We start from the raw sequence: 12,310 nt of genomic DNA on the forward strand, positions 1-12,310 counted from the left end.
TATCTGCTACTTTTTGGTACATTTTTGCCTTTCAGCTATCTAAAATATAGACTGATACAAGAGATTCAATTGCATGTTTTTTTTTCTGTATACTGGAGAATGTTCTGGAATATAGAAAAAACTAATTATTTGTTAAAACCACCCAGCAGTCTTTTTTTGAGCTGTGTGGCCCTGTGAAAGAGAAGCAATATCAGAGTTCTTATCCCATCTGGAAATGCAATTAACCAATGGTATTTATCAACCACTCACTAAGGCAATGTGACACACATATCAAGAATAAGACACAGCTCCAGCCTCTGAGGAGACCACAGTCTGTTTGGCAAGACAAAACAGAGTTCTGTAAACACTGGAGAACAACACTATTAGCAAAAGCTTTGATGTGTGAAAACTCATGTTAAAATATCTACAATATGAATTGATATATTGAGGAGCCTGGAGTTCTCTGGAAGCAATTATTTCATCTTCTGGCAAAATCCTAAACAGGACTGAGAGTTTCTGATAAAGTGTTGGAGCTTGGGAGCCATGACCGTCCTTCTGAAAGTTCTTATTTGCATCCCAGAGGCAAATGATCAGGTAAAGAATCCTTTTCCATGTTTCTCCTGCCCCTAAGTCATCTCTACTTCCTGCTTCCTCTGCCCCTACCACCTGAAGCAAGTCCCTTCTCAAATCTGGGTCTTAGTTTCCTCTCACAGTAACTGACCAATAAACCAAACTACAATCATATAATTATGATGCAGTAATTTAAAGGGAAAAAAAGTCCAACTCTACATGCAATGACAGAGAACCTTTACCAAGATACATCGTTACTGCTCTGAAAAATGCATAAAAGTATGCAGTATATTACTTGTTAAAAATACACATACGCACACGCACACACAGGTGCTTATCCATGCTCGTACCTATCTCTAGAAGAGGAGACAAGATTCAGGTAACAGTGGTTGCCTCAGCGAAGGGGAACCAGGTGACTGAAATGCTTGGGGGTGGGTACTAACGTGTAAGGGACTTATTTTTCATTGTATACCCTTTTTGCCTTTTGAATTTTGTACCATGTGCACATATTGAATACTCAAAAGATGAATTTTTAAAATAAACAAACTTCAATTAATCAACTGTGTTAAAATCACCAGAGATTATGACCTAAAACTGGAATTAGGAGCTGCAATGGTAGCCGAAGCCTGAAACCAGATTATCACACATATAGTCCTTAGTTTTTTACTATAAAATGTTTTAAGATACAAGATGATTACTTTCCTCTAAATTATTATACCTGTTACAGATGAACTTGTAAAATTAGTTTCGCTATATATTCACTCTACTTTATTCAGAGTAAAATACCTGAAAAAGCCCACGTGTGCAACTAGTGTCAAGTGTGCCTAGCCTATACTTTCACGTTTCTAGAAACAGGAAATTCAACGGTCCTAGAGCAGCACATGCCAACTTTGAAAGGCTCTACTGTTCAGAAATTCCCCATTTGATGAGCTGTGCCCTGTGGCTTCCACTTGCATCTCTTCTACTGTAAGTTAAGGAGCACCTGTAACTTAGTACCAGGTGCTAGACCAGGCACTGGGGACACAGAGAAAGACGAAAAGGGGTTCCTACCCTTGAGGTTCTCAGCATCTAGGAGAGACAGAAAAGAAAATCACCACTACATTCTAACAGTATATCATAAGGATGAGAGCTATGAGGGAGGAAAGAGAAGGGCACTGTGGGTACAGAAAAGGGCACCTGACACAGTCGAAGGAGAGGTGACACCGGATCTGATTTTGAGATAAACAGGAGTTACAGCGTTGTCGGAAAAGTCATGACGCATGTTTGTGACAGATTGCACTAGTTCATTTTTGGAAGTCCTAGAGTCATTCGCATCTATGTTATTGCTATGTCATTTGACAGCTGACAGTTCTAGCTTCACTTAAAAAAAAATTGAGAGATTTGGTTGAGTTTTGGAGATTTTACAAGTTGAAGATAGAAGACCAAACTGTGCATTTTTGCCATATTTTACTGTTTTACTTCCATACAGGGAAAAACGCGCGCTAAGTTTGTGAAAAGTTGCATAAAGTTTATGGTGACAATGCTCTACAAGAACGTCAGTGACAACGAAGGTTCACGAAATTCCGTGGTGGTGATTTTGATCTCAAAGATGCCCCTCGGTCAGGGAGGCCCACCGAGGTTGATGACGACAAAATAAAGGCATTGATCAAGTCTAACCCATGTTACACGACACGAGAGATTGCAGAAACATTGAACATCCATCATTCAAGCGTTCACGACCACCTGAAGAAGCTGGGATATGTAAGCAAGCTCGATTATTTGGGTTCCGCATAAACTCAAAGAAGTTCATTTGACGGCGCATATAAACATCTGCAATATGTTCATTAAATGTGAGGGAAACGATCCTTTTTTGAAGTGACTGATAACTGGTGATGAGAAGTAGATTGTTTACAACAATGTGGTGCACAAACAGTCTTGGTCTGGACATGATGATTTGCCTCAAACGACATTGAAAGCAGACATTCATCAGAGGAAGGTTATGCTCTCAGTGTGGTGGGATTTTAAAGGTGTCGTGTTTTTCAAGCTCCTACCAAGAAACCAAACAATCAATTCTAATGTGTACTGTCGGTAATTGGACAGTTTGAACGAATCCATCATCCAGAAACGTCCAGAGCTTGTTAATTATAAGAGTTGTGCTCCATTGCGACAACGCGGGACCACACACAAGTTTGATCACCTGTCAAAAATTATTGGAGCTTGGATGGGATGTGGGATGTGTTGCCACACCCACCATACTCACCTGACCTTGCGCCATCAGACTTCTACCTGTTTCGCTCTCTTCAAAACTCCTTGCGTGTTATAATGTTTAATTCAGATGAGGCTGTAAATCAGCACTTTGTTCAGATTTTTGCAAATAAAGATACGTCCTTCGATGAACAAGAAATTATGAAGCTCACTGAAAGATGGTATAAGGATATCAAACAAAATGGGCAATGTATCGATTGATCTTTGTTATTTATATAAATAAATGTCCTTTGAAAAAACATAGACAAAATATGTCATGACTTTTCTGACAACCCAATAATAAGATAAAGAATGGAGAAAGGACATTTTGAGCAGAGCGAAGAGCAGCAATGTAACAGAGCACAGGGCATTCAAGAAATGGCACTAAACAATCAGCTGGAGAGAATGCAGAAAACAAAGGTAGGGACCAGATCATAAAGGTTTCCTAAAAAAAATCACAAGTTCGGGCCGGCCGAGTGGCGCATTGGTTAAGAGTTGGCTTGGGACGCCAGCTCTGAGAAGCAGGGCCCTGGTTCGGATCCCACATGAGGGCCAGTGACGCTGTGCCCTCTATAGCTAAGATGGTGAACAATAGCTCGACCTGGCGCTGGGCTGCCATGAGTCACCAGCAACAGCGTAGGCTGTAGTGGAGCTGCAGTGGGCTCCTGGAAGCTACCGTGAGTGGCCAGCAGCCGGCGTGAGCAACTGGCAGCCAAAGGGAGCTGCCAAGAGTTGCCGTGAGTGGCCATCCAGTGACCAGCAACCGATCTGCCTCACCCTGGAAGAGCTCAATGATCATCAATGATCACAATACCAACATGGGCCAGTGAAGCAACATCCTCCACAACTAGACTGAAGAACAAAAGGACAGCAACTTGTCTGTTCCCCTTCTCCTGATTCCCCAACGCTGTTCCCCTCCCCCAATTCCCCAATAAAATCTTAAAAAAAAAAAAATCACAACTTCATTCTGGGGGCAACTGAGAGCCCTAGAGCACTTTGAACCAGGTGCAGTGAGAGGCCAGTACAGAGGCAAGGAGACCAGTGAGAAGACCATTTCTATAGCTAGGTAAGGCCCAAACTAAAGATGAGGCATTAGGTCCCAAGAGAGGTAGGAGACAAATTTAAGGTATGAGAGAATCAACTGGGCTTGGAAGGTGTTAGAAGAAGCTGAGGATCCCCCCTCTAGACTTTTAGCCTAGACTTGTAAATAGATGGTGACACCCTCCAACAAGTCAGGAAGCTTCTGCCTTACCAAGAATATCATACCAGCAACAGCAGCCCAAATGTGCACTAGTGATAGTATTTAATACCTGGCACAGAAGTGGTTTAGAAATTATGCTCTACAAGATAATGTAAAGAAAATGGATGTACCATAGACCTAAACACCATGTATCCAGGCCAACACTGCTTCCCATTCAAATATATGTATTTACTTGAACCCCTTTTTATATCTATTCTCCTTTACTCTAACTTCCGCCTTGTGACAGGCTCCTAAAGCTCCTCAAGCACCCACTATCAGTAAAGTCAGATCCCTGAAACTCATTTCAGACAGAATAATCAGTACATATGTATTTTTAAAAAGGAATAAGCAAGAGAAGGTAAAATTAGATTCAATTCTAACTGTCACATCCCACACTGCCTTTTTATTCACAAGTCACTATCTATATACACTTGCCCAGGAAACATTCTCATGATACATCAACATTCTTTTTTCCTACTAGGTTGTTGGAAAAGTCATGACGTATTTTTTCTGCTTTTTGTTGCAAAAATGCATCATGGCTTTTCCGACAACCCAATAAATGGACCCGGAAATAAGAACACCTTCTTCAAGGTCAGTAGAGTACCTAGAACAGGATCTCTATTTCTTTAGATTTTTCTGTATTTTAAAATATATTTATTATTTGTTTTTAAATTCATCAACATTAAAGATAGAAAAAGTAACAAAAATTATCATTTTTTTTTTGGAGAACATAAGATTCTCTGCCTGAAAGATGTTTGCAGAAACACTGGATCTCAGAGTTGCAGGGGAACTTAAAATTCAAGACCAGCCACTCCAAAGACATTTGAATTCCCTCTACAAAACTCCCACCAAATGGCTGGCAAGTGCAGATCTGACCTCTTGCAGCGAGAGGCAGGGGACACACTGCTCTTCATGACAGCACTGGCTGAGAAGTGAAACCTACTTCTAACACAGATACAAAAATTAGTGGTTGAATGAGTGATGAGGAATGGGCTTTTCAAATATCATTTCAAATGATCTCTCCACGAGTATTTATCCATCATAAAGGAGAAAACAGATGAACTGAGTGATCAGAGTTAACATCCCCAGTAATGGGACAAGATGACATGTGCACTGTGAAGGACAGCACTTGTGTGGTGTTACAGCCAAAGAGATATTCCTAAATCTAATCAGAAGGAAACCTCAGACAACTCAAGTTGAGGGACTTATTAAAAAGTAACTGGCATGCATGTTTCCAAAATGTCAAGGTAAAGAAATACAAAGAAAGGCCATGGATATGTTGCAGATTAAGAGGGGACTAAAGGGACATCAACCAATTACATGCATGACCCTGAATCAGGTGAAAGTAAGAGCTATAAAGAATATTATTGGGGACCAGCAGAGTGGCGCGTTGGTTAAGAGCTGGCTTGGGATGCCAGCTCTGAGCAGCAGGGCCCCGGTTCGGATCCCACATTAGCGCCAGTGACGCTGCGCCCTCTACAGCTAAGATGGTGAACAACAGCTCAACCTGGAGCTGGGCTGCTGTGAGCCACCGGTGATGGCATAGGCTGCAGTGGGGCTGCAGTGGGCTGCCGTAAGCTACAGTGAGTGGCTGGCAGCCAGTGTGAGCGGCTGGCAGCCGGTGTGAGCTGCCAAGAGTTCCGTGAGCAGCCATCCAGTGGCCGGCGACTGACCTGCCTCACCTGGGAAAAGTGCAATAATACCAACATGGGCCAGTGAAGCGACGTCCTCCACAACTAGACTGAGGATCAAAAGAAGAGCCACTTGTCTGTTCCTCTTCCCCGTTCTCCAATGCTTTTCTCCTCCCCCAATTCTCCAATAAAATCTTTAAAAAAAAAAAAAAGATTATTATTGGGATAATGGACAAAATGTGAGTTCCAAAGATTAAATAATAGTATTGTATGAACGTGGAGTTTTCTGATTTTGTTTGTTTGTTTGTTTTTTTAATTGGGGAATTGGGGGGATGGGAACAATGCTGGGGAATTGGGGGAAGGGGAACAGACAAGTTGCTGTCATTTTGTTCTTCAGTCTAGTTGTGGAGGACGTTGCTTCACTGGCCCAAGTTGGCACCATCATTGCGCTCTTCCCGGGCGAGGCACATTAGTCGCCAACTTCTGGACGGCCGCTCACTGCGGCTGCTGGCCGCTCACACTGGCTGCCGGCTACACACGGTAGCCCATGGCAACCCACTGCCACAGGCTGGCAACTCACAGCAGCCCAGCTCCAGGTTGAGCTGCTGTTCAGCATCTTAGCTGTGGAGGGCAGTGTCACTGGCCCTCATATGTGGGATCCGAACCAGGGCCCTCTGGTGTCCCAAGCCAGTTCTTAACCATCGCGCCACTCAGCCGGCCCGAGTTTTCTGATTTTTGATCATTGTTGTTTGATTATGTAAAGAATGCCCTTGTTCTTAGAAAATATACAATGATATATTTAGGGGTAAAGGGACACAATGTTTGCGATTCACTTTCACACAGTTAAAAGGGAAAAGTGTGTGTACACGAGGGTGGAGAGAAAAAAAGAGAATGAATAAGTAAATGGAGCAACCAGTAACAATTGGTAAATATGGGTAAAGAATACATTCTTGGTGCCAGTCTTATAATTTTTCTTTATGTTTGAAATTATATCAGAATTAAGTTTATCACTCCCATCCAAATAATATGGTCACACAATAATATGCAAAAACACTGAAAAATGGGTCTTTTGAGCTCCTTCTTTTGCTTGGCCTGCTCCAAACTCTTTGGAGTGTACTTTCTCTTCTAATAATGGCCCTTGACCCACTGCTTTCTGCTCAGACCCGCTTCTATTTCTTTGAAGTGTGCTTTTTCTTCTAATAAACTGCTCTTTCACTACTTTAAAAAAAAAAAAGAATACTGAAAAATGTGTTAGCCCAGTTTGCTTGAAGAATTCAGGTGCCTACTCATTGAAACCGACATACCTTCAGATTAAGTTAAAATGTCTCAGATGAACCTTTTCGAACTATCTCTACCACTAATTTTGGCACGTCAGCATATCTTAGGTAGTAAATGTTCTTAATTGTTTCACATAAATTTTTCTCTCTTGACCTTCGTTTTTACAGTATTCACCCTAAAGAAATCTATCCACTCCTAAAAGAGCACCCCTCCATATTATAATACCCCGAAACAACAACGTTGGACGGTTGGGGTACTCCAGATGGCAAGGCACATATGCTTTGCCCAGGATCCAAACTAACATAACTTTAATCACAACAGTCCTACAGCTATGTGTTAATGTATGTATTTGTATGTGTGTATGTTTCTATAATGTATGCATGAGTATATATAGTAATATGAATATATGCATATTTATATAATTTTTTTACTTATCTGATTGGCAAACAAATATACTTAAAATATTTAGTGTTAGGGAGTGAATCAAAGAAATAAGCACCCTTATTCACTCTGTAAGGAATGTTGTTTCATTGGTACCATCTTGGGAGAAGGGAGAAACAATTTGGCAATGTCGATCAAAATTTTAAACATGCACATTCTTTAACCAATCACTTCACTTCTTAGTATAATTTACTATTCAGAAATAATGCCACAAGTGCACAAAAATTTCTGAACAACGATGTCCACAATATATGTATACACATACACACATATATGCGTACATATATACATACATACACATGTACACATTCACACACATATTTTTTCTGTTTCTTTATCAATAACAAAGAGAGAAACTGCAACAAAAGATGAACTACCAATTGTTTTTCATCATCCCCTTACCACAGATTTTGACTGCCAAATGAAGTAAAGGAGACTATTTGTAACAGTAAAAGGAAGCATTGTTTGAAATAGTAAAATGCTATTAAAAATCCATGTGTCAATGAGGCACTTAACAAATAACCATACATCATATATCATACAATATCATATTATAAAGCCATTAAAGAGAATGAATTAAATCTGTAAGTAGAGAAATGGAAAGATGCCAAGATATAGTATTAGATAGGGGTAAAAGTATTATACAACACATGTGTCATAAAATCCCCTTTTTGTTTAAAAAGAGATAAAAAAATGAACCTTGAAGTATACGACATTATAAACAGTGATTATTTTTGGGTATAGATCTACAAAGTCTTAAAAGTTCTTAAAACAATTGTGTAATGTTTGAATTTTCCCAATAACCATTATTGCTTTATAAGTAGAAATAAAAATCTGTATTAAAGTGGTCAAATTTAAACGACTTGCAACAATACGGGACAGACACCACTTTATAACACTTTTTTAAGAACCCTCTAACAATAGGCATTCTTATTTGTTTTTAGTAGGAAAACTATTTTTATTTCCCAAATAAAATCCTAAGCCTATATATAAAGGTGATAAAAGAAACTGAAGCTGATTGGGGGAAGTGGGCTCTACACTCAGCCTCCCACGCTGACCTATGAGAAAACATCATGTTCAAGGCCTCCAGACAGTCAGAGGAATTGTGAAGAATTCAGCAACAAGTAAACAAGGCAAGTATTCCCTACAGTGAAAGGAGCTTAGCCACAGCACACATGGGAGGGGGCCTGTGTCAGCTGCACCTCACTCTCACCATGTCTCCATAAATGGGAGAACTATATCCATTACATGAAACATGTCTAACACACCTAGCTCACCAATTCCCCCAACCCGCACTCATATCACTTCACCATTAAGCACAGTCATTAACAAATCCAAATGTCCCCTCTTCAAACTAGATCATTACTGTTTGCAAAGCCTGAAAGAATACAAGTGTTTTGTCATAAGCTGGGCCCATAAATGATGGATACCTTCATTTTAAAAGATTTGAGTAAGCCTAGAGGAATAGGCTAAAGATTTAAAATATAAATGTGAAAAGACCCAGCACTGCTACAGCCCACCACCCACTGACCCTTTTGTACAGATGGCAGCCGCCCCCTCAGATACAGCCTTTGTCTCACCCCTTGGGCCTAGGTGGTCCTGTCTTGGCATCTTTGGATGACCACTCTCTTACCTTGGACTTTGCGTGCCAAGTGAAGTGCAGAAAATTTGTCTCACTGGGTACTAACAGGTTAAAGGATAGAGCGTAGTGACTAATAAGGTCATTTCTCACATAATAAAGTTCTGCATCAAGACCTAGAAGAAAAGAAAAAAAAAATTTAAACACCTAAAATACTCTCAAAATCATTAACCATCCATATTTCAAATACTAATAATACAGTGAAAGTAATCCTGATGTACAAATGTACATCACAAATGTCTCCCACATGTGCTGCCTTATAAAGCAGGAAGAACACTGGGTTTCATCAACACCAACAAAGGTGAAGAAACTGGAGCTCAAAACAATTAAGTAGTTATTTAAGCTAAGGTGTGCAGGAACCAGGACTCTGGCAGCCACCCCATCTTCTGAGGGCCAATATGACACTCTTCCTTTTGGACACAGCACTTCTCAGAATAACTCCTACAAACAAAAGCCCCTTCTCCCAGCAAAACTGATGTAGATTTAGGAAGAGATTCAAGTGGAAAGAAGGCACATGGGTGAAAACATTAGCGTGAGCCAAGGCCTCAAGCCCCCAGCCAGAGATGACCTCTGCTTGTTCCGTCAGCATGGTGTCCTGGCCATTCTGACAGCATTTACCATGGCACACTCATACCAGTTGTCACACAAACACATGTCCTCTTCCCTACCTAGGCTACAAGGTGGAGAACACCATATTTCTCCTTGTATTCTCAGACAGTTCTATGCACAGAGCAGGTGCTCAGTAAATACTTGTTAAACAAGATAGTACTGCAGATAAAGCAGAAATAATTGAGACCCCTGAGAAATTCTGAAGTCACTCCCAAATTTCACTCGTTCCAATACCACCTTCTTGACCAGGGTCACATCCAACTTCCGACACATACCATGTTCTCCAATTCTGTCAAACCCTTTCATCCTACCTGTATTTAATACTTCTCTTTAAAATTGATTCAACTTTTTAAAACAAAAATTTTAAAGGGAAAACTTAATCACTATCTTGAGTAGAAAATCAATAATTATTGTGAAAAAATACAAGGTACCAAAAATTCAATAAAAAATAAAATAAAATATAACTACATTCTAGCTAAATACTGATGCCCACCTATGAGCCAAGCTCATTGTTTACAAAAAGGGAGAACGCGGGTATTAGCAAGTGTTTGAGAGAGGTAAAGACTCAAACAGAGGCTTTCTCCATGATAACCCAAAAGAAGTGAAAGTAGGGAGTAACTTTCTCTCAACTGATTTACTGTTAATTTAAAATTGTGTTCAGGGGCCGGCCAAGTGGCACAGTTGGTTAAGAGCACAAGCTCTGAGCAACAGGGTCGTCAGTTCAATTCCCACATGGGCCAGTGAGCTGCACCCGAGCTGAGCTGCCAACAGGTGGCCAGATGGCTCAGCTGGTGAGAGCGCGTGCTCTTAACAAGGAGGTTGCTGGTTCAAATCCTGCATGGGAGGGTGGGCTGCTTCCCCCGCCCCACCCCCAACTAGATTGAAAGCAGCAACTGGACTTGAAGCTGAGTTTGCGCCCTCCACAACTCAGATTGAAGGTCAACAACTTAACTGGAGCTGATGGGTCCTGGAAAAATACAATGTTTCCCTCCCTCAATTCCCTAACACTGTTCCCTTCCCCAATTCCCCAATAAAATCTTTAAAATAAATAAAATTGTGTTCAGGTGTCCCTCTAGTAATGCATGACCTACATATTCCACATGTTGGTGAGAAAAAGGTACAAGGACCGACTGAAATGTAAACTTCATATTTACTGAGCCTATACCATGAGTCTGACACCTCGTGATATGCAGAAGAGTCAAGATGGTACCTCTCGTTTTCTAAGAATACAGATACAGAAACAAAAACTCTGTTACAGGCATTCTGTAAAATTACTTTTCTCCTTTCTAAACTGAATCTAATACAATCATCAATTCAGAAATGAGAACTGAGTCTTACATGAGGGAAAGTTGGAACACTGGCTGGGTAACACTGCTTTATTTATCCTATAGAGAGTATTCAACACAATGGGAGAAAGTTTAGAGGTTTTCTGCAAAAGTCTCTCTCTGCTGGCAGGACAGGAAGTACTAGCAAATATCTGGGGAGGGAAAGAGGGTTGGTGGTGTTGGTGAAAGAAGGGAAATGGCAACAAGAAAGCTGGGTACAAAGAAAACATCAGCAGTCACAATAATTGTAAATAGCATAAATTTGCTTGTTTTAAAAAACATCTGGGGAGCATTTGAGATCTTGCCCCCATCATAAGTTATTGGTTTGGCCCAAATAAACTCTTTAAAAATTTTTTTTGAAAAAAGTCTGAGTCTTAGTCTAGTCTAGATTGATGCTGTTTACAAGAAACACACTGAGAACAAAATTTTAAAATATATGCCAGGCAAAAAAAAAAAGGACAAAAAAACTAGACGAGGCAGTATTAACATGAGACAGACTAGTACTCAAGGTAAGAAGGTTTTATATTAATAAATCCCTTAATACAAAATTTATTAATAAGAAAATTTTTATTAATGAAAGACATGAGAAGATATAGTAGTGCAACTAACAAAAGAACTTCAAATGTAGAAAGCAAAAACTGATACAAAAAAAAAAACAAGAAACAGAAAAATCCACAATCATAATTGGAAAAACTAACATTCTCTCATAATACAAAAGATTAAAACAGATAAAAATTTAGTGTAGACATATGATTTGAACACTATAATTAAGGGACATGAAACAAGAGGGAGATAATCATGAATGAGACCATACACATTAAAAACAATGGATTCTAACTAGAAATAATATACAGGCTACCATCGCTGATCAAACACCATAATAAAAAATTTATAAAATCAGGATAAAGCCAAAAATGATTATTTGAAAAGATTAATAAAATAGTTAAACCCTTTGCAAGACTGATTAAGAAAAAAAAGAGAAAACACAAATTACCAATATTAGGAATAAAGAGGGAATATCACTATAAATCCTACAGATGTTAAAAATAAATAGAAAGAATATATGAACAACTTTGACAATAAATTCAATAACATATAAAACAGAAAAAATCCTTGAAAAATAAAATTTATCAAAACTGACAAAAATTAAAAATCCAAATAATTAAAAACCTTCCCCCAAAGCTCCAAGTACAAATTCTATCAAACAATAAAGATGTAATACCAGTGTTCATAAACTCTTGCAGAAAATAGTTGAAGAAAATACTTCCTAACTCATTTTGAGGCCAGCATCACACTGATATTAAAACGTGATGAAAACATTATAAAAGAAAACTGACATCCTCATGAACACAGATACAAACATTCTCCATAAAAC

The 12,310-nt window shown here is 39.4% G+C and overlaps 1 protein-coding gene across 1 annotated transcript in view; it reads right to left on the reverse strand.

Moving 5' to 3' along the window:
- RYK (receptor like tyrosine kinase) overlaps positions 1 to 9,916 on the reverse strand; it is a 79,496-nt gene extending 69,580 nt beyond the window's left edge. Inside the window, exons 1-2 of the mRNA XM_019654582.1 lie at positions 9,845 to 9,916; positions 8,996 to 9,148 (exon numbers count right to left, since the gene is read on the reverse strand). Of these exons, the coding sequence (XP_019510127.1) occupies positions 8,996 to 9,148; positions 9,845 to 9,916 (225 nt within the window). The remainder of the gene's footprint in view (positions 1 to 8,995; positions 9,149 to 9,844) is intronic.
- Between the last annotated feature and the right edge of the window lie 2,394 nt (positions 9,917 to 12,310).

This window comes from Hipposideros armiger, unplaced genomic scaffold, assembly GCF_001890085.2.
Source record: "Hipposideros armiger isolate ML-2016 unplaced genomic scaffold, ASM189008v1 scaffold_226, whole genome shotgun sequence".
Classification (NCBI taxonomy): domain Eukaryota; kingdom Metazoa; phylum Chordata; class Mammalia; order Chiroptera; family Hipposideridae; genus Hipposideros; species Hipposideros armiger.